Genomic DNA, 23,181 nt, shown 5'->3' with positions numbered 1-23,181 from the left:
CTTTTTAGAGGAACTGTATGAGGTCTGAATGGGTGTATGAGGAGTATTGTGCAGACAACGGGTGTTTAAGGATAAGGCTTCCCACAAAACAGAGCTCCGCCCTGAAGAAGTCTCAAGTGAATAGGGACGAAACGCGTAGGCTGTTCATCTTGGATATGTCATCTGGCTTTTACTGGAAAATTATGAATAAAAATGGATGAAAAACAATCTGAAAGAATAATGTGAATTGCATGATTGCTGTCAGGAATTGTGTTATAATTTGGTTATAGACATTATAATGTGTAAGAGATTGTCTTCGACCATTGTGAATATTTCGGGCTGTGCTTGGTTATATGTATAGATTTGGGGTCTTGCAGTTGACCCAAGAGTGAGCATATCTAAAAACATTAGAGGCAAACACGGTGGTCAGCGAAAATATACAATAACCGTCTTGCTATTGTGATCTTATACAAAGAACTCCGCTTTTAAAGAATCTTATAGGACGGATTTGACTAGCTATCATCATAATCTTAAAAGAGCGAGAAAGCTTTATATATCTCCTCAAATCTCTACAGCTGGTAATTCCTCCAAAGAACTATTTAAAGTTCTAAATTATTTTATTAATCCGTTCGCTTATACACAAAGCATACAGGCAACTTGAGCCTTATGCGATTCGCTAACCAACTTTTTCGATGTGAAAAATTTCATGATTTATGAGAACTTTTCTGATGCAAAGCTTCAGACGGCTGAGGAACCGGATTTCGATAATTTTAATGCCAGATGTATTTCTGGTCTTGAGCACTTTACTATTTTTATGATATAATCCATCCAGACGGCTCTTATTTAGGCGAAATCTGGGTCTCCTTTAGATATCTGTGCACCTAGGATAGCAGCCTCTCTCTCGAAAATACTTGCACCTCTAGTGTGCGCTTAGTTTAATCTATCTATAACAAATGGAAAAATCCCCTTAGCATGGCAAGCTGCACAGGTAATCCCCATACAAAAGAAACCGAACGTGCCGCATAATGATTTAACTTTCGCCCTTTTTCGTATTAGATGTTCTTTAGATACGAACAGTTTCATTATGTTAGCATTACTCAATTTATCTGCAGCCTACGACACGGTGTCGCACTCTCGCCGGCTGCGGAGGCTAAGAGAGTGTGGTGTTTGTGGTCTAGCTCTGCAATGGTTCGAGGACTTTTTTTAATAGAACACAGACCATATCTTTGGGTTCTTTTAGATCTGGCACTGTACCGTTGGACAAGGGTGTCCCTCAGGGCTCGTGTTTGAGCCCTACGTTGTTAAATATCTATGTGGCACCCCTGGCCAAGATAGTGAAATCATATGGGGTATAATTGTACTCTTATGCGGACGACACACAGCTTCTGATTTCCTGTAACGGTGAGTCTAGTATAGAAAAAGATAGTTTTGTAGCTGGTCTGAGAGCTACTATGGCCTGGATGACTGAGAACTGCCTCCAGCTTAATGCAGGAAACACCGAGATGATGCTATTTGGGAAGGCCCCTAACATATGGGCTGCTGATTGGTGTTCAGCTGAACTCTGCACAGCTCCAACTCCAGAAATGGTTGTTAAGAATCTTGGAGCGTACCTAGACCGACCTTTCTATGATAGAACAGGTCCGTAACACAGTGGGGCTTTGTTTCATCTGTTATGCCTATTAGCCCCTTTGCTGGGGTAATTCCCCCACGGTGCGGGGAGGGGGTGAGGGGGGGTGCGGCGCCGGGGTGCTCGTGACGAGTCACAGTGGAGCTGTGCTCATGACGAGCTGGGCTCGTCACGACTCCGCCCACTGATTAATTTGCCCGCACGGGCGGGGAATGAACCGCGCGTGGGTGGAGTGCATTCGTTATGACGAGCCCAGCTACACTGGGACTCATGACGAGGTTTTTCCTCTTCTTCCCCTTTCAACAAGGAAAACATGAGTCCAAGCCTTAGTTGTGAGCCGTACAGATTACGGCAATGCTCTGTTTGCCTCCATAAACGAGTCCTTGTTAACGAGGCTACAGGTGGTGCAAAGTACGGCAGCGCCTTCTTTGTAATGCTCCTGCGAGGCCTTCATCTGCGCCCCTTCTACGCTCCTTACACCGGCTACTTGTTCTCAAGAGGATTCTTTTTCAAATTTGTTGTGTTACTCACTAAGCCATTATGGGGAAAGGGCCTCGTTCTCTGGCTTCGAAGCTCACCCTTTACAGTCCTGGAAAAGCCCTCTGACCACGAGACAAAATGTTGCTTACAGTCCCCCGTATTAAAAAGTCTCGTTCAGGGGGTGGAGCGTTCTCTTCTCTGGACCCCCTTTTATTGGAATACCCTTCCGGTTCACATAAGTCTGTGCCTTGATCACCTCAGATTCAGAAAGTTACTTAAAACTGAATTGTATTATGGAATATTCTGTGACTGCTGCCTGTAGAGGGTCGTCTCCTGCGCCAAGATACCCCTTCTGGGGTGAGCTGTGCCCAATATAAATTAATGTATTTGGAAGGGTCTGGTGGGTCCACTCAGCCTTTCATCCTTCTGAGGTCGATAAAATGAGGACCTTTGAGTTGGATAACAATAAACCTCTGTTATTCAGCGCCAAGATACCCTTGGGTGAACGTGTGCTTTACAAATACACGTTCTGTTATGTTACGGGAGTCTGACACAGATGATCACTGCTGCAGACTTCCAACCCCCTGAGCTATCTTACAAGGAGCGGAGTCTATATTCTGTTTGCCTGTCATGTGTTTAAATCACTGCTGGTCTGTTGATTCCCCAAAGCTCCTTCAAGAAATTGAGGGGATTCAAGCATGTTTTGAATATTAATCGCCCTACAGCCTTCACCACCTTGGTGTCTCTTCCTCCCTCAATGCACCTCTCGATGTCCGCCTGCAGCCCCCCCCGCCCCTTCAAGGCGGGTCTACCTTGTTGGTGGTTCACACTGTCAGGGAGTCTCAGGATCATACCCCATGAATCTCCCTGACTGAGATATCCCCCGCTCCTCGTCTGTCTCTCAGCCCACAAGCCTCTGTTGTCTGCTGTGGGGCAGGAGTAGGGGAGGGAGTGTACACTACTAGTAGTAAACAGGGTACTTCCATCCATGTTGAATGTCTACGAGACATTCTCCTTCCACCAACCTATCCAATCTCTGCCTCGCAAGATCCCGTTACCACAAACACATCTTCCATGAAAAAGCGATGCACTTCAGAACCCTCCTTCATTCCGCAAAAAACTGACCTAAGAAGTTATTCTACCTTATCTAAAGCACCAACATCTCTCCTTCTCCCACCATATTTGACGACCCCTCCTCCCAAGATTGCGGCAGAATTTGCAGTATTCTTTGATGAAAAATTAAAATCACTCCTGGATCAGGTTTCCCATTCTACCCCTCCCCCCCCCCCCCCTCCACCCCCGAGGACCGCAAATCACTGAAACGGCCCTCCTCGAAAGCATTCTAGAAACTAAAATCTCTAACCATTCCATCGACCCCATCCCCAGTGACATTGCCATTGACTTTTACACCTACACACTGTCCTACTAGACCAGTCTGATAAACCTCTTCCTCAGTCAAGGCTCTCTTCCTGCTGCCCTTAAAACAGGACAGGTTACCCCCACTTCTTAAGAAACCTTCTGCTGATGCAAAAGATCGCAACAACTTTCGCCCTATCACCAACCTTCCTTTTCTTGCTAAAATTACAGAAAGTTGTGTGGCGAAGCAACTTTCCAAACATATCAAGGTCTACTCCCTCCTTGACGAATTCCAATCTGGTTTTACCCAATGTTGCGGTACCCAAACAGCCCTACTTCAAGTGATCGGTGATGCCCTGCGAGTACTTGACTCCGGAGAATCTCTTCTCCTGATCCTTCTTGACCTATCTGCAGCCTTTGACACTGTTGATCACAACACTCTTTTGAACACTTTAAAGCTCAGAATGGGTTTTGAAGGCATCGAATCATTCCTCCCAGGCAGATCCCAGATGATCAAAATAGCAAATTGTCTCTCCACTTCATTGGCTGTTGGACAAGGTGTCCCTCAAGGCTCGATCCTCGTGCCCACACTGTCCACCCTCTACATTGAACTACTGGGTAATCCCCCCCCAAAAAAATCTGGGATCCATTATCACCTATATGCAGATGTAGGAAGGTGGCTACCTGACTATGGTTACCCCAGATTTTTTGCCTGTGTTTAGCTGGTTTTTTGACTTAGTTGACCTGGTTCCCTGCTAATCAGGGCCCCAGGCCATCTGCTCTCTCTGTAAAATGGATTCCATGTACCCTAGGTACATACCACAATTGGAAATGGACTCCTTGTCAGCCCCTGTATAATGCACTATAGGTGCCCAGGGCATAGGAGCCACCAAGGCCTACCAGGGGCTGCAGCATATCTTTTGCCACCCCTGGCTGGTTCTTAAATTGACACAACTGGCTGATCACTCAGCTGGGGTAAGGTGGTGTAAGCACCCCTTGCTTAGATATAGTATACCTATATCTAAACCTATATCTGGACACATGTAAACCTGTGAGCCACTCCTATGGAAGGCCTCATCAATCCTGGAGGCAGAGTGCGTGGTTTTATGTGAGATGGAGCTCTAGCATGAGCTGAGCCTGTCTGCAGCTGTCGGGAACAACTCCCTAAGCTGTTTCAGGATAATGCCATACCATATACTCTTAAGTGCCTTATAATCCTCGCGGTTAAATAGCAACTTTGGTTTGGCTTTATCAAAACATGTCGTGTAAGGTGTCATACGATTTGGAATACTATCCCCTCGCCAGTTCTGGCGACGGGGATAGCATTCCACCCCTCTAGAGGGGTAAGACATGTTCCTTTACTGTAATGCGGTTAATTTCTCCAAAGACCTTAGATCCACAAAATGGATGCCTCTGCCACAGACAAATGTCTGGACCCCTGCAGCTGACCGAAACTCGGCCAAATGGGTCCTGGACAAAGGGTTTCCTGTCACAGGAGGGTGTCACCGCCCTCCAGACAGGAGATAGTGGATTGTAGCAGGGAGGTCTGAAAGAAACCAGACACTGCCTGGGGCGCACAAGGCTGCCCCTTGCATAATCCGGCCAAACCGGTTCTGGGGCACTCCAGCCCTCGTGCCAGGGCGGCCTGGATCAAAGGAAAGGGGTGTATCCACCCCCTTCCTGGGTCCCACCCATAGGGGGGGACCTAGCAGGTAATCACGCCCCCCAGATTGGAATAAGAGTGGGAGCAGTGCCAATGCACATCAGATTTCCTGGAAGAAACATTAGAAACGAAACTCTGGACCCTTGGACCTCCATCTCAACGTGGAAGCCCGAAGAATCTCCCTTGTGGTCAAGGAGTGACCACCCTGCAGCAGCAGGCACCATCCAGCCCTCGACGTCTACTTAGTTGCAGTTCCCGCCGGAACTCGAGCGACTGAGATCGACGAGATCAAGCTTGCCTGCCTTCCAACAGCCCGATCCACAGTCCCTGCAGAGCTGAGACCCGTGGAGGCGACCGGAAGCGTGGGGCACGCCATCTTGAATTGACCACGAGACGCTGACCGTGCAGCCCACGAGTGACCCTCGAAGCTGTGCACCGGGGTTTGAGAAGCCCCCACCCTGAGCTACTCCTGAGCCGAAGTTCAGCCCTCCACACTCGACGAGTGCTGCGTGGGGCCCTTATGCTCCATTTGGCTCAACGCGTTGGCCCGGTCACTTGCCAGCCGGCTAGTGGTCCCTGTGCCGACGAAACTACAAAGAAGACTCGTGAATCTGGTTGCTCCAGATCCACACCAGCTCCCCTGAAAAGGAGCCCTGACTCTGACCTTCCTGGTCCGAGTGAGAAGCAATCTTCCGATCCCGCGTGGATTGCTCTTGCCAAGTGTTGTTTGCTCCAAACTTGAAGCCGACTGCACCGACGGTGAGAGCCTGCGTGGGACAGATCGTGACCTGCTCCTGGACGTCGCAGATGCCCCAGAGCCCACGTGACAGCGGAGAGAAGCTCCTCGACGACCACCTGATTGCGCCCGACATTGCCTGGTTCCGTCCTGGTTCCACCCTGGTCACTGCTGAGTGACCCAGACTCTGTCCCCTCTGCTTTCAGGTACCCTTCGACTTGAGTCCACCCTTGGACTCCACCGGACACTTCATCTTCAACCCGCCTGCAGCCCTTTCAGCTTCAAGCACCAAGAGCCTGCGTGTCAAAACCCGACGCCACTTCGACCCTGTGCACCCACTTCCTGTGGGTGAGGTAACTTTGCTCCGCCGGTGTTCCCACACTGGTGCACATCTCTAGGGTCTGTGTGTTAAGTTTTGTTCCTCTAGGTCCAGCGGAAGTGTCCTTAAACTTTAACTTTATGACTTTTACGCACCATTGGTTAACATTGGTGCATGCGTGCGCTTTCCGCACATCTCCCGAATCCCGAGGGCCATTCCCGACTTCAGCATTGCTTGTCCTGACTGCTCCCAGCGATTCCCTAGGCCCTAGGCCTAACCACTGTTCGAGTGGCCTCTCTTATACCACTTGTTTAGTATATGGTTTGAGTGGCCACCCGCCCTCATCCATAATTGTGCAACTTGTATGTTTAAACAGTGCTTTTGATTTAACGCTTGTGCCCCTTTATTCATAAAGAATACTGGGGATTGTTTTTAGTAATAAACACATATATTTTTATAATATATACTTGTGTGGTGTCCTTTCATTTGATATTACAGGATTGTATGTGGTAAAACAGCTCGCTTAACACGACCTCTTAAGTTAAGCCTTTAGGCTGCTTAGTCCATGCTACCCCTAGGATAACTTGTCTAATAAGGTTGACTTACAACCAGACACCATAAGGGATTGTTTGGTCTGATAATAGGTGGTTCCAGAATTGGAAACATCACCTATCAGGCCAACTTCTCACAGCAGATGACACCCAAATCTACCTAAAGGTTTCTTCCACTCATGATATTTCAATCCTCAACACCACTCTCCACTCCATCCACCACTGGCTGTCGACTCATCAACTAATACTGAATCCTTCCAAAACAGAATTCCTTCTCATCTTGACCTCACTATCTCCTCCTCCTATCCAATCTTGGATGAACAATCTGAACATTCTCAACAATAAGCCTATCATTGTTGACCGTGCCAAATCGCTAGGCGTCATACTAGATAAAAGGCTCAACTTACAGCCACATATCAATACCATCACCAAGAATGCACTCTACAAACTGTGCCTTCTCTCGGGGGTTTGGCGCTTCTTTCCTTAACCCCATGGCCGCGGTGGTAATTCCGCCGCTGCGCTGGGGTGGGGGGGGGTCCGTGCGGTGCCGCCATGCTCGTGGCGGAACCACTCCGTCACGAGCCACAGGCGCGCTGTGCTTGTGACGGAGTTGTTCCATCACGGCCCGCCCGCTCAATAGAAGGCCCGCGCAGGTGCGGAATTCCTGCAGCGTGGGCGGGGCGGCCGCGCCGTGATGGAACCACTCCGTCACTAGCACAGCGCGTCCGTGGCTCGTGACGGAGTGGTTGCGTAACGAGCACGGAAGAGGTTAACAAGACCTAAAAACCTTGGTTCAATCATTGGTTCTTTCCAGATTGGAATACTGCAACTCTCAACTTCCTGGCCTCTCTAAATCCTACATTTCCTCTCTAAAATCCATCCTCCACTCAGCAGCTCGCTTCGTAGATGGGGCTAAAGGAAATGATCACATCACACCCTTACTGTTGTCTCTTTGCTGTCTTCCTATCAAAGCAAGGTTAATCGATAAGACATCCTTTATCACCCACTAAGACTTGCACACCTCCACCCCTCGCTATCTGGCTAATAAACTCAAAATCTCAGGAGGCTCTAGACCTTCACGCAATGCGGAAAACTTACTGCTCGAACCTCCTACCTTCAAAAGGGAAAGATTTATGGCTCAATCCTTTTCTGGGAATGCCACCAGAATCTAGAACCCACTTCCTCGTCCCCTCTGAACCACCACCTCTTTCCAGACCTTCAAAACGGATCTCAAAACCCTCCTCCTCTAAAGACACTTCCTGAAAGAACTCAACCCATTTCTTGACCATTAGGACTATCTAGAACTCACATAAGGTCAACTTTGTAAATATGTATTGTACTCCTGTTTAAAAACAAAAAAAACTTGAAAACATCAAGGACCCCCTGTAACTAGATGCAATTCCTGGGACAGGGTAAAACATATAATGGAAAACAACACTCCCAGGCAATATATGACAATTGCAATATAGAAAAAGAGTTCACTGAAAAAAATATATTAAAAAGCCATACATTTTAATTGTCTCAACGAAATATGTTTTATACTTAAAAACAACAGTCAATAACTTTCATTAATACACCTCATAAAATCATTACAAAAATCAACAATTTAATATTAGTAACGATGGCTTCTTCAAGCCATCGTTACTCCTGTTTCACTCCTGTTTCAACCTAACACTGACACCTTTTATATTTTTTACAATATAAATATGCAACCTGTTAGCATTGTAACTACATATATGTAACTTGTTAGCGAGATTAGTCTGTCTTGTGTACCTTTTGTAATTTACCTGGCACTCACATGAGGTAAACTTTGTAAATATGTACTTTACTTCTGATTTTACCTAACGCTGACACCTTTTATATTTTTTACTATATATATATATATATATATATATATATATATATATATTTCATACTCGTTACCCTCTCAACGACGCGCCCGCAATCCAGAGCCATCACACAAGAGGAAGAACGGTAGACCCAGATGCAAGTGAGTTCTTTTATTGCTTAGTACGCCACGGCAGCATAACGTTTCAGCCTACACAGAGGCCTTGGTCACATGGCGCACTGAGAGAGTTACGTGAATTTAAAGTGCTCGTGCATTCAACAATCTACAATTTGATTGGCTAGATGTTCTTTTCATAGGGGAGTGTCCATTAAGCCATAACCAGCGTAATGCATTTACTGTTGGAATACAGGTTTAACTTTATACCAACTATTTCATTAATAAATGTTTAAATACATTTACATATCCGACACACCGAGCAAATATTTACAAAATAGAAATAAACTCTTATATCATAAAAAAATATATACAGAGCATATATATATATTTGCAACTTGTTAGCATTGTAACTATATATATGTAACTTTATAGCGTGATCAGCCTAGCTTGTGAACCTGTAAGTAACTGTATATATGTAACTTGTTAGCATGTTCAGTCTATCCTGTGTCCCTCTTGTAACTTACCTGGTTCTTTTGTGAAGCACTCTGACACCTTTGGGTAAAGTTTGCGCTGTATAAAACTGCATTAAATAAATAAATGCGCCCGCCACGAGCCCCGCGTCTTTAGCGACGACCCCCTGTTCTCTCCCTCCCTGGTCCCTCGCCCAGCTCTTATCAAGGAGGGAAGGGAGGTGGCTTCCTTTTGGACTCAGGCAGCGTCAGAGGGGCCTAGGATCTGCTTTTTTTTGCATTTTTATATGTCTCGAGCATCACCGAAGCAACCCTCTAATTAGCACTGAGGACTAACATTTTTTTGTCAAGTCTGTCATTTAAACCTATTGCTCTGTCTCACTTTTCTTGCTCCTCCGGTCACAAAAATAAAATTAAAATAACGAAGCCATTTTTGGCTTCATCAGTGTTCATTTTTTGTAGTTTTTTTGCCTATATAGTGCACGTGCATGAGCGTCAGTTGGTCGAAAGGAAAGAGAAAAAGTGCTATGGCACTGCCAGCACTTACCACATCATAGCGTTTTATGTTTTACTATCACGTATGCTGTAAAATATGGCAAAAAAAAACATTGGCAAAGACAAGCGAGCCTCAGAAAGGCAAAAACAATTGGCTCTGCCAATGCTGGTTGATTGTTGTGGTTAGTGTTTTTGGTGTCCACGGGAACCTTCCTTGACACGTGCTCATGATTTAGGGTGACTGTGGGGACCAAATAAGCCACTGTGTCTGACGTCACTGGTTCCAGTGGGTGCACATGTGGAGACCCTCGGGGGTCAGACTTCGGGCTCCCCACCTCAGGCAAGTTCAGGGTAGGCCTGGGCGGTAAATTCCATTCCGATCGTGGAATTTGGATAAATTCGTGTTCGGCGGAGAACGCAAAATTGCCAAAAATTCTGCGTTCCGCGACATCGTGAAATGTTTTGCTTGTTTGTGTTCTCAAATGCGTGTTCGTGAGCTATTTCCCCCCGAGCATGCAAACAGCGATTTGCGAACAGTGAAAAAGCATCGCGAACAAGCAATACGCGTGTTCGTGGAATTTCTGCATGTTCGCAGAGATTTTTTACCGTTTTGCGGAGATTTGCGTAACGCGATTACGCCAATTCCGCCCACCCCTAGTTCAGGGGGGCATCGCTGAATTTACCTATCACAGCTCAATATACACAACCGAGCGAAGGACACGGGTGTCACTGTCGGGATAAACTGTAGCCCCGTTGTCGAAAGTTTTTTGTCAAGGCTGTTTGGAAATATTTCAGTTCTGTGGGAGACTTAGTTATTTTATGTGATGTGTCTTAAGACTTGTTCATTTCCTTTTCCGGTTCAAGGTTCGTTTTTACAAGATTGACAGCCCCGTGTTCAGTACGGACGGGAAAAGGGCCGGTTAGTTAGTCCTCATGTGACATTGAGCGCTATCAAACAGGGTAAAATTAAATCCAGTTTCTGGTCCTTCCTGCTTGTGGGTGCTGTGGGGCAGCGCAGTGATGTCACACTTCAGGGGCCACGACCCCTCCCCCCCTTGAGCTCTGCTGCCTGCATCACTACAGGAAGTAGTGGTCAGGGACGTAGCTTCAGGGTTTTTTTTTGGGGTGTTACACCACCCTAATACATGTTTTTTTCTATTAAATCATTACATACAGGCGCTTTCAATCTGGTATTGTGAGATGGCAGTCGTATTTCACCAGTCATTTTTACACATACACACAGAAAAAAAACACACACACTCTCCCCCTCTCTATTTTGAAAGTCCTCCAAAATATTGGTTATTTTACAAAATATTGTGTTTTCTCTCTTAGTACTTATACCTGTCTGCACTCTTCGCCCCTTCGACCCCTCTCATGTACTCTGCTTGTATTTTTGTGTTTTATAGAGCGCGAACGATACGCTCACGGGTCAAGTTCGCACTCTATAAAACACAAAAATAAATACAAAAAATAGTATAATGTATTTAAACATGAAATGCCAGCCTGATTGTTGGAAACTCTGAAGCTCACCCCCCCTCCCTCCCAAAATCTTACTGACCAAGCCACGCCCCTGGTAGTGGTACATTTGGGAGATTTGAAATTTGCAACATATCTGTTGAAATGAACAATTTCCTACAATTTCACTGGTCTTCCTTCTGCTCTGGTCAGTGGCGTAACGATAATTGAGGGGGCCCCCCTGCCGGTACGTGGAGGGCCCCCTCCGGACTCTATTAGGATCTCTCAGGCCGACGTGCAGTGCTGAGGGGGCCCCATTGAGCTTGAGGGCCCCCCCGCACTGCGGGGGATGCGGGAGCCTGTGTTTCGCCCCTGGCTCTGGTGCAGAAAGCCTCTGTGCCCTCCAAATAAGGCGATCCGTGTGAAACAGTAGTTTGTTGTTGACTTGGCTTGTACATGGTTCCAGTAGGCGAATCTTGCAGACACAAGGGGTGTGCACGTGGCCTTACCTATGACCTTTCTCTTGCAGTGACTGCTGAGGTGGAGCTGGTGGACCGCGTCTTCCTCCCGGCGTCTCTTGAGGTGACCAACGCTCCAGAGTACTTCCGCCTCCAGCAGACCGGACGCTTCCTGCACGGAAATGCCTCGCTGACCTCTCGCACCGAGACCTTCCTACTCACCGGCCGAACCACCGCCACCCCTGTCGTCAGTGCCACATATGGAGATTTCACAGCCCGCCAGGTAAGGGGCATCTGACACCACGTCAGGAGACCGGGTGAGATGTATGACTATCTGGTAAGGGACTGCTGGCACCAGGCCAGGAGATCAGGTGAGACGTGTGGCCATCAGGTAAGGGACTGCTGGCACCAGGCCAGGAGATCAGGTGAGACGTGTGGCCATCAGGTAAGGGACTGCTGGCACCAGGCCAGGAGATCAGGTGAGACGTGTGGCCATCAGGTAAGGGACTGCTGGCACCAGGCCAGGAGATCAGGTGAGACGTGTGGCCATCAGGCAAGGGACTGCGGCAGGGCTAAGGCTAGTCTGCATGGAAGGTGGCTGGGCATCTTTGGGATTTCTGTGATTAGGTAACGATGGCCCTTCCCCTCATCCAAGCACCTGTAGGCCAGCAATGCCCAACATGTAAGATATAGTGATCAGCCGACCAAAGCCTTGAGATCAGAGCAGGTTTCAGCTTCAACGAGGGACGACGGAGTCATATGTCGTGAGCCTACGCTGCCCTCTGCACAGGCCAGAAAAGGAGAAACAGAAGAAAAGGGGTCACCAGGAGAGAGAGGAGAAACTGCCCTGCCAGTGGCCTGTGTCCAGTCGCTCCCTGGTGAGGAATGGTCCAACAGGGCAGTGTGCATAGATGCCGGCCTCTTCGTTGTCAGGTGACCTGTACTCACAGGTCCTTTTGGATTCTATACCTGAACACGCAAAAGAAGAGGATTGTGCATTAAAACTCCTCAAACCACCATGAAGAGCAGCCCTTGGAAGATTTATTTTTATTTATTTTATTTTAAAGGTTTTATATAGCGCTGGCTAGACCCGGAGGTATCAGAGCGTTTTACATGAGCATCAGGTCATAGTTACAGGTTACATCGTCACAAAGGTTACACAGTTAGTAGAGCATGGCAACATAGATACTTGTACGGTCAAGATAAACAATAAGCACAACTACGTAAGGGGAAAAGCAGGCAAGGGGAACGATTCAGGGGAGGAGGGAAGGAGCTGGGGACGTAGACAGGTAATGAAGGTGGGAAAGAGGAGGGGAGGGTGAGGGACACCGCATGGAAAGAGGAGGGGAAGGGCGACGGGGACCCAAACCGGTAGACGAGTCAAAGCAACGTCCAAAGCCCAGTAAGCTGTGATCCCAGGGGAAGTGGTATCACTTCCCTATCTCTGTTGCGAGAGGCTCCCTTTACACAGAGGACTCTCTGAGGGGTCTCTGGGACTCCAAGGCCTACATACTGGATCCTTCCCCCAAAAGGGCAGAGAGAGTGAATAGCAGCCCTTGGAAGATGTGAAGAGGGATCTGAACCCCAGCTTCCTAATATTAATTCCCTCTTTTAGTCAGTCGTCTTGTGTCCCTCTTGTGTGCTACCATCTGATTTCTCTGGCCTAACGGTCTCCAGCTTTGACTTGTGGGACAGCAGCAAGTGCTGGGGTGGGGACCTGGAGCACTATTGAGACATTCAGGATCTGGAGCGCGACTGAGACGTTCAGGATCTGAAGCGTGACTGAGACGTTCAGGATCTGGAGCACGACAGACGTACAGGATCTGGAGTGGAATTAAAACATTCAGGAACTGCGACACAACTGAGACGATCTGGAGCACGATCTAAACATTCGGGATATGGAACAGTATTGGGACATTCAGGATCTGGAGCACTATTGAGACATTCAGGATCTGGAGCTCGATTTGAGACATTCAGGATCTAGAGCTCGATTTGAGACGTTCAGGATCTGGAGCCCGACAGACTTTCAGGATCTTGAGTGTGATTGAAACATTCAGGAACTGGGACACGACTGAGACATTCAGGATCTGGAGCACGATCTAAACATTCAGGATCTGGAGCAGTATTGGGACATTCAGGATCTGGAGCACTATTGAGACGTTCAGGATCTGGGGCGCGATTGAGACGTTCAGGATCTGGAGCACGACTGAGACTTTCAGGATCTGGAGCACGATCAAAACATTCAGCTTCTACGTCTTACTGCCCTCTGTTCACCATAGTTTAATGTGTATGTGCAGATAACCTCACACAGAAGTAGGTTTCCCTGATGGAGATGGAAACAGTGTACACTAATACAAAATGGAAAGAAGCCTTGGTTTCCACATGGAGTGGTCAACGGAGGTAGACGATAGTGGAGTCTATCTATTCCACCACTAGTGGAGTCTACGTGGGTTACAACCTCCTTCTTTGCTTCCACTACATCATACCGAGAGCCAGCCAATCCTCCAAATACCTATGTGGTTGTTGATATGTGGATCCGCCCCGTTCCAAAGGAGGACAGATATCAAGTACTTAATCTCAAACTATAGAGGATAGTCCCCTTGGCCTGATCCGATCCTGTGTGCCGGAGAGGAGACCCTTACCCTCCGCTGGCCGCCAGCTTGCGTAGTTCCAAGACTTACCCGAAGAAGGCTCTTTGTAATTTCTCCATTTTTTGGGATAGACCACCTTACAAATACAGAGGTTTCCCCGGTAGTATACAAGTGACATTTGAATCCTCAATAACTGTACCACGCAAAAAGCAACGCTAACCAATTTGCACAAACAAAAATATATTTTATATGTATTAGACCACACCTCTTCCACTCAACTAGGATCCAAGGAAAGCTTAGCTGATGCGTCAAGAACACAACTGCGCACAGAGGTAGTACATGCAATGCTGTTGTCTGTGTGTCAGTGCTCAAGCACTCCGTCCATCATCTCCTTTGGTATCGCTTTGTTCGCCCTGAGTTGGCACGGTATGCCCAGACGTGAGTCCCTTGCTCACTTTGCCACTGGATTCAAGCTAGCCTGGCTGATGGCGGCTGATTAGCCAGAAACCGGTCCCAGGATGCTTGATTCCGGTCCAGGGAAGACATGGCTTGGCAGTTCGGGCTGGACTGTTCCCATGAGGCACAGGGTCAGACTGATTTGCATATGGCCATGTCTGAACTGTGGTGGCGGAGTGAGCTAAAGAATGATGATGGATTCAACCCAGATCAGTTGACTGGGGTGAGTGTTGGATTTGCTCCAATGCTCCGTCCATCATCCCCTTTGGTATCGCTGTGTTTGCCCTGAGTTGGCAGGGTATGCCTAGACGTGGGTCCCTTGCTCACTCTACCACTGGATTCAAGCTAGCCTGGCTGATGAGGATTATGAATCCGAAACCGGTCCCAGGATGCTTGTTTCAGTTCCAGAAAAGACATGGCTTGGAAGTTCGGTCGGGCTGGACTGTTCCCATGAGGCACATGGTCAGACTGATTTGCATATGGCCATGTCTGAACTGGGGTGGCAGAGTGAGCTAAAGAATGATGATGGATTAAACCCAGATCAGTTGACTGGGGGTGAGTGTTTGATTTGTTCAAGCGCTCCGTCCATCATCCCCTTTGGTATCGAGTGAATCTGAGGAGGCATTTATTGGAGTTTCACCGGAAATGTACAAAGGACTGACTCATCGTGAAGCATGCTAGCTTGGAGCAGATTGGTACTTGGTGATTGAAGTTTGGATTCAAGGGTGTGTTAAGGATCCTTTCTGTCTGGGGGCAGCATGAGCAGGGCTTCTGAGGAGAGTGTATTCACCACACAAGAAACCATCTAACGTGCATGCGTCGAAATACAAGAAGTTGGCTGCGTGCCACCATTTGATGCCACCTTGATGAAAGCGACCTTCCCGAAGATCATTCAGGCGAGTATTAATTCCTTAATGGATGTTGTAATTAATGTTTTGAAATACCTTTGAAGAGATAATTAAAGGTGATGGCTACAGCTCTTGGATGCTGCTTCTCAGATGCCGATTATGAGCCTCTGATTAAGGCGCTCTTCCCAGGAGGCGGCTTATTCAAGGAGAGTCCAGAGCCGCTTCATGGTTCGTTTGCCGTAGTCTCAAAGCGTTGGTCCATCAATCCGCTAATGTACAGGCATACCTCTGTAAATGAGACTGGAAAGGAGGTTTGGTTGTAGAAGAGTCTTAAAGTTTGAGCGTTGTTTTACACCGCGCCCTGACTCCTACACTTCATTGACCTGGTTATAGCTCCTCGGTTATTCTGAAGTTCTGGATGTGCTTAGTTAAGTGTGCATCCAGCATGTCCGCACTGCGACGCGGAGTTTATCTATTGGCACGCCATGACATGTCCTGTGAAGCCCTCACCTGGTCCTAGAATGCCCCTGTTTTTGGACATTTTTCTGGCACTACCCAGAGTCGTTCAATATATTTCAAAGGTGGTGAGATGCACACCGATGTACTCCTATGTAAACGTGCTTAACTATTTCAGAACTGTAACGGCGTGCTCGCTAGGCCTGGGTGGTAAATTCCATTCCGTTCGTGGAATTTGCGGTATTTGGGTAATTTCGCGTTCCGCGGAGAACAGGAAATTGCCCAAAATTGTGCGTTCGGCGACTTCGCGAACTTTTCTGCTTTTTCACGTTCTCGAATGCGTGTTCGCAAGATATTTCTCCCAGGGCACGAAAACAGCGATTGCGAACAGTAAAAAAACATCGCGAACAAGCAATTCCATATGTTCGCGGAATTTCTGCTTGTTCGCAGAGATTTCTTACCATTTTGTGGAGATTTGCGTAGCGCGATTACGCAAATTCCGCCCACCCATAGTGCTCGCTTGCTTCACGTCCCGCCCAATTAGCGCTGGGTAACTGAACGAATGCGAGCGAACCTCATTAGATTCCTATTCAAGCTGCACAGCCAAATTCCTCAATCAATGAATGCAATAAATCGAAATGTATTTGTCTAATCTTCACTTTTTTTCACTGTTTTCTCCTTCGCTTTTCTCCTTGTTTAATTCATATACAAATAGGGGTCGCATGGGCAATTATGGGTGACAAACATTATGATAATTAGTATTTTTAGCTAACAGAAAACAAAGGGAGAAGGAGGGAAAATGCTTAGGCTCACCCTCCACAGTTTGTACAAGTCATGAAAACCTCTTAACCAGAGATCAAGAGCCTAGCTATGTTATTATAATCATATTCACAACACTCATTGGGGTTGGAATAATGTGTATAGTAGAAGAAAAGGAAAAATTGTTCTTTTTCTTAGTGTCCCCTCACTCACCAGGGTTGCCCCACGGTGACATGGGGGCCATCCCAGTCCTCTACGGGCTGGGGCTTGCTACGACTTGCGAACTACGTAGGAGCACTTAAATTAGACTGTATGGTGCGAGAACTGTGATGTGATGGAGTGGGATATGTGTAAGTGATTTAAAATACCTGCCTAGTAAGCTATAAATGATTTATTCTTGCTCCTAGGTGGTAGAATTAATAACGGGGTCGAATAAATAGGGTGCCTAAAGAACAATGAGTTTAGGTGTACCTATTAGTTCCTATCTGTCAACATGTTTCGAGCGTCCCCCAAGCTCTTCCTCAGGACTACACAGGGACCAGCCCTGTGTTCGCCACTCCTAATAATGCCCAAATGAGCTAATAATGAAAAAATTGAAAATAAATCAATTCAATGCTGCAAGGGAATAAAGCATGCATCCAGTACCTACGTAAGAAAATAATCACGTTTACAGGATTACAGGACCGAACATTCGGTCCGGAGGCTAGAGAGTAGGTGAATCGGCCACTAGTATCCTGTAATCAAATTGATGGGATACAATTCCTCCGAGTCCATGGGGCAAAGTTAGGCCCTGCAAAATATACCACGTGATTATTTTCTTACGTAGGTACTGGATGCATGCCTTATTCCCTGGAGCATGGAAGAGGTTAAGGGGCCCCCGGGTTTGAGCTTTCGCCATCGCTGATTTGTCAGAGTTCAATTGTGACGCAATGGCGCCTCTCCACAGAAATGACCCCTGAGCAAGGGACAAGTCGCTCCCCGTCAGCATCCAGCCAATAAAAAACATCTGTTTCTACCTTGGAATCTTTACTTCCACGTCTCTTAAAATAGCTTGGTCATCCATGACACAGCAATAATCTACCAGAGCCAACAAGGAGAACAGCATCTTCACAGGTGGGTCTGGACCCTTGGAACGGAAAACAAAGGACGAACATGACACTGTACTCGCTTGAAATGAAAAAAGAATGCTAGGACTTGGTTTCCTACACAGCTGAAGCCCAGCTGGCCTGAGATCTGCAAATAAAAGGAAAGAAAACCCAGCTTTCAGAACTAAAGACCGCCTCAGACTAAAAACAAACACTCACTCTTTGTCTAGCGGCAGTTCCTGGCTCTAAACTCCGAGGCAGCTTTCTTTTTACTCAGCACTTCAGCGCACCGGCCCACCGGCCCACTCCTCGCCGCACCCGCTCTGCGGGTGCCGCTTCGACGTGTGCAGCAGGACACCAGCACTGAGGGGCATTGTTTGTGGCGACAAGGCGGCTGTGGGCGCGAGGCGACAGCGGGGCTGCGAGCGTGCGGGGACTTCATTTCCCAGAAGTCCCTGCAAGACCGACGGAGAGCTTTCGGTCCGCTCTCCCTGCTGGCCCGCCCCCCGCCCCTCCCGAGGCTTTTAAAAAGGTGCTTTTTGAATGAACTTGTGGGACACTCACTCTTTGTCTAGCGGCAGTTCCTGGCTCTAAACTCCGAGGCAGCTTTCTTTTTACTCAGCACTTCAGCGCACCGGCCCACCGGCCCACTCCTCGCCGCACCCGCTCCGCGGGTGCCGCTTCGACGTGTGCAGCAGGACACCAGCACTGAGGGGCATTGTTTGTGGCGGCAAGGCGGCTGTGGGCGCGAGGCGACAGCGGGGCTGCGAGCGTGCAGGGACTTCATTTCCCAGAAGTCCCTGCAAGACCGACGGAGAGCTTCCGGTCCGCTCTCCCTGCTGGCCCGCCCCCCACGACCCCTATATTACAACCTCCGCCTCCCGCAGCGCGGGACGCAGCCCGGGCGAAGACTGGGCAAAGACTGGGCCGTTTGAGGCCGTTCGAGGTCTGAGAGGACTGGACTGGCCTACCCTCTTTCGTCCATTTTCCTTTATTGATCAAGTGGGGTTGATGTTGTAATCTCTCGCATTCCCTAGGAGGCCTTACCCGGGTCCTTGCCTTTGTTTAACTATGTCCACCAGGTTAACTCGTAGCAAGGCCGGTAAGGGAGGCACATCAATTAGTGGCCCAATGGATGATTTCATTACTCGTACCAATCTTGCAATTGACGAGGAAATTTCCAAACTGCAGACTCGTGTCTCTCTTGAGTTGGCTGCCGCCAGAAGATTATCGGAGGTAATTGCAGTTTCCAAAAAATCTTCACTGGGGCATATAGCTACGGCTGTTACCCCGGAGCGACTTGCCAATCTCAGCTCCTTAGTCTTGCAGGCAGAAGTCCACCAGGCTCCGATTTTACAACTCCCCTCCCCAGCCCTAGGGCTAGCTGTTGATGCAGGTGACTCAATCCTGCCCGTGCTGTCTCCCATGAAGAATGCTAGTTTTAACTTTTCTACCCCGGTTATTTTAAAACCACTTACTGGCAAGCAGGATCCTAGCTCTAATTTCCCTGCCCCAGTAATTTTTAATTCATCTAGGACTAATACAAATCTGGGTAATTTACCCAAAAGGAAAAAGATTTCCCGGTATACTTATTACCGCAAGAAGGCAAGAGTTGCGGTGGCACAGAAATCGAAATTGCCCAGTGTACCACCACCCAATATAACAGAAGGGATTATCCCTAGGGATCAGCCATATCGAGAGGGGGTTTCTGAGGGGACAGATCCTGTTTCTACCACCACAACAGCACAGGAGGGGGGCTTACTTGTTGAGGGTCGGGAGGGGAAGGATGGGGAATTCATAGGTATAGTTTGGGAAACACTCAAACTTCTTTCCCCCCTTGCTCTGAGACTCTCATGCATTGAAAACAGCTTGCTGGAGATGGAGAAAAGCATTATTGCTTTGGCCACTCTCGGCTTGAGAAGTCTAGAAAACCAGGGCTTCGGGGTAGAGGACCCAACTCCATAAGCATTACACCCTCCTCCCCCTGTACCATCACCTGAACGCCCGGTTCCCAAGCCGCGAACCCTGGGTGTGAACCAAGCTACTGCTACCTTTAAACCTGAGGTCCCCACCCGTTCTTTTCCCCGACCAACTCCAAAGCCTACTACAGGCCCTCCTGTCAAACCTCCCCCCAGTGAATCTCGTCAGCAATACTCTCAGGGCACTTCTGCTAAGAATAACTTTAGAGGGGGTTACATCGATCTTCCCCCAGAGGCCAATGATTATGTGGTTGTTCTGACGGGCGTTTCTCAGATTGAAGGCGGCCATTATGAGAACCACTGGTCTTTGAAGAACAAGACAATGCACTGGCTTAATGCGAACCGTCCAATCCCCAATGGTCGGAAGAGCAGAGTCCTGATGGTGCGTCGTGTCCCCTGGGTGGGTCCCACAAAGAAATCTGCGGTGGGGGACTGCATAGTGGTGACCTTCGAGGACCCACATACAGCACGTTACATTTGCTCTTGCCCCACTAGTGAAGGTTCCCGTGTCATACCTAGGCCTTTGCCTTTCTTCTATCCGCCACCTCCCAAAAAGTCACGGGAAGACGATTGGACCCTGGTACAGCGCCACGCATGGAGGATTCATCCCTCCAATTACCAAGATCCTTTTGTGTGCTGGAATGGTCTATCTACCCAGAATAGGTTTGGTAGCCTTGAGGAGGTAGATTGACTTGCAAGGCAACCTACTGTTGATGTAGTGGCAACGGCTTCCCTACCCCAGATTGCAGGGTTTACTGATAGTCTCTCCGTAGTGTCTGATTATAGTCTCGGACATATGGAAAGCCATTTATCTTTGACTTTAGTATGTACCGATACAGTTGAGGATTGTTCTGGTGGAAAAATCAGTGCTTCAACAGGGGCACTGATTACTGATGAAAAGACCAAAATAGATGACCCATACCGAGACAGAGTAGTTCCCCCTTTGGCACCAGTGTCGCCTACTGCCGAATGCGATTCTTCTGGTAGTGGGCCAATTCCACAGCTGTTTTTCCTGTCATGGAATATTGCAGGGGTAGGCAAAAATCTGAAAGATCCAGAATGGGCAGATTATGTCGATTCCAGCGATTTCTGCCTACTACAAGAAACCTGGGCACTGGATATCCCGCATAGGATGGGCTATAAAACCTTCGGCATTGAGGCCATTCAGTCTGATAGGGGTAGGCCATCTGGGGGACTGATCATATGGCTTAAAATTACCCTAGCTATAAAGGTTGAACCCATAGATACAGGAACCCCTGATATTTTGGCTTTGAAAATTGTATCCGCAAAAGGGGGTGTATACTACATTGTTAATGTCTACAACAGACCTATAGGGCATTCCAAGATCTCGCCCACTTTGGAAATCCTGGACTCTTTTTTGAAAAGGGTGGTGGGCGAAGTCCCTCTGATGTTGGGAGGCGACTTGAATTGCAATTTCGAACCGATACTCGGGATTACTGATGTTTTCCAAGATGAAGATCAAGCTTATAATATTCCTCAGCTTGAAACTTCTAATTGTGTCCCGTGTACCACTTTGGCGGTCCAACTACTGAGGCTAACAGTTGACCATGGTCTTAGAGCGTGCAATGGTCGCCTTCCCTCAGACCTAACCAAACAACCAACCTTTGGGAAATCAAATAGCAGGCTAGATTTTATTTTTGTTTCATTAACTATTTGGCACTTCATGATAGACTTTAAAGTATCAACAAGGGCCGAGAGTGATCATTATCCTCTGGAACTTTATATTGATGTACACATGATCAGAGATATCCCCGCCCCTACGTCAAGTGAGATAGCTACTGATGATTTATGCGAACATGCACATATAATTAATAATAACAGACGTGCTCTAAAATGGCCGCATCTTTTAACTGAAGGTAAGACCTTAGCTGCAGTCTACTCACTGTTTGATAAGACTTTTGCACCTTTAGTAGGACAACCCTTGTTAACTGATAGCTGTGATCACTTTGTTGAACTACACAAGGGTTTCTTTAATGAATTAAGAATTTATATGTCCAAAATGCCAAGGAAGAAACCGCAAAATGTACGAGTGGGATGCCATGGGAAAATCTGGTATGATCATTCATGTAAAATGGCCAAGAGGAAGCTTTTAAATGCTATTAAAAATAAATCCCAAGATGATGTTAGACTCGCCAGGGATGAGTATAAGCATGTGCAAAAAGTTTCGAAAAAAACATGGGAAGAGTTAATTTGGGCTGACATGTTGACTGCTGCAAAACAAAATGATAATGTTGGCTTCTGGAGGTTGGTTGCAAACGGGGGGCATGCAGGAAGACCTGTGAAGGATACATTCATTGATGAAATGACATGGGTGACACATTTTACCAATTTGTATAAACAATATGACAGTGGTGACGAGGAATTCCCATGTCCACTCCCACCACCCGTATGCCTTGATTTTACCCTGGACGAAACAAATAGGGCAATCAATGAATTAAAAAATAACAAAGCTCCCGGCCCAGATAAAATACCGGGTGACCTCTACTAACATGAATCTGAAGTCTGGGCCCCCTATATTAATCGTCCGTTTAATGCTCTGTCCGTAAGTTGCAAATTCCCTGATAGTTGGCGTGCAGCAGAAGTTGTCCCAATTTTCAAAAAAGGGAATAGATCCGTCCCTTCAAATTATAGACCTATTAGTTTAATGGACATTCTGCAAAAACTCTATGCCAAACATTTGCTATTTAGGATAAATGATTGGTTGGAGGAGTCAGCTATACTTTCCAAATTTCAGGCAGGCTTTAGGTCTAAGATTAGCACCATAGACCAGGTCTTCAGATTTTGTTGTCTGTATTGGAAGTATGTTCACATTAGGAAAGGTCATTTGTATGTAGCCTTCATTGATCTGAGGGCGGCATTTGACCTTGTTCCCCGCAACTTGCTCTGGAGATCTTTAAGCTTAAATATAATAATAATAATAATAAACAAAACCGGCCTGCCAGGAAGCCTCTTGGTCCACATAATTGAGCTACACGCTAGAAATCATGCAAACATCAGATGGGGTCCGAATGGCGAACTGACGCGTGACATCCCGATTAAGCGTGGTGTCCGACAGGGATGCGTCCTGGCCCCCACCCTGTTTTCTATTTTTGTCAACGATGTTCCAGATTATCTTAATGCCTGTAGCAATGATTCACCTCAGCTCAATGGAGAGAGGGTGCCTGCGTTGCTCTTCGCGGATGATACCATCTTAATATCCCAAACCAAGAAGGGCCTCCAGGTACTCTTAAACTCCTTTAGTAGCTACTGTGTGACCAGAGGTCGTGAAATAAACGTTGATAAAACCAAATGTATGGCTTTGAATCCTAGTAGGCCGGACAGAGGGAACCTGATCTTGAACGGGGAAACTCTAGGTACCGTGGAGAATTTTACTTACTTGGGGGTTGTACTTGACTCTAAGTTAACATGGAAGGCCCAAATCGAGAAAAGCAAGGTGTCATATGCTCATAACG

The 23,181-nt window shown here is 47.4% G+C and overlaps 1 protein-coding gene across 1 annotated transcript in view; it reads left to right on the top strand.

The window, feature by feature from the left end:
• Positions 1 to 23,181, top strand: part of TMEM132A (transmembrane protein 132A) — a 238,492-nt gene that overhangs the window by 137,378 nt on the left and 77,933 nt on the right. Inside the window, 1 exon segment of the mRNA XM_078676358.1 lies at positions 11,606 to 11,817. Coding sequence (XP_078532484.1) covers positions 11,606 to 11,817 — 212 coding nt within the window.

This window comes from Lissotriton helveticus, chromosome 1_1, assembly GCF_964261635.1.
Source record: "Lissotriton helveticus chromosome 1_1, aLisHel1.1, whole genome shotgun sequence".
In the NCBI taxonomy this organism is placed as follows: Eukaryota; Metazoa; Chordata; class Amphibia; order Caudata; family Salamandridae; genus Lissotriton; species Lissotriton helveticus.
Note: the sequence above shows the minus strand (reverse complement) of the source record. Positions and strands in the feature narration are given on the sequence as shown.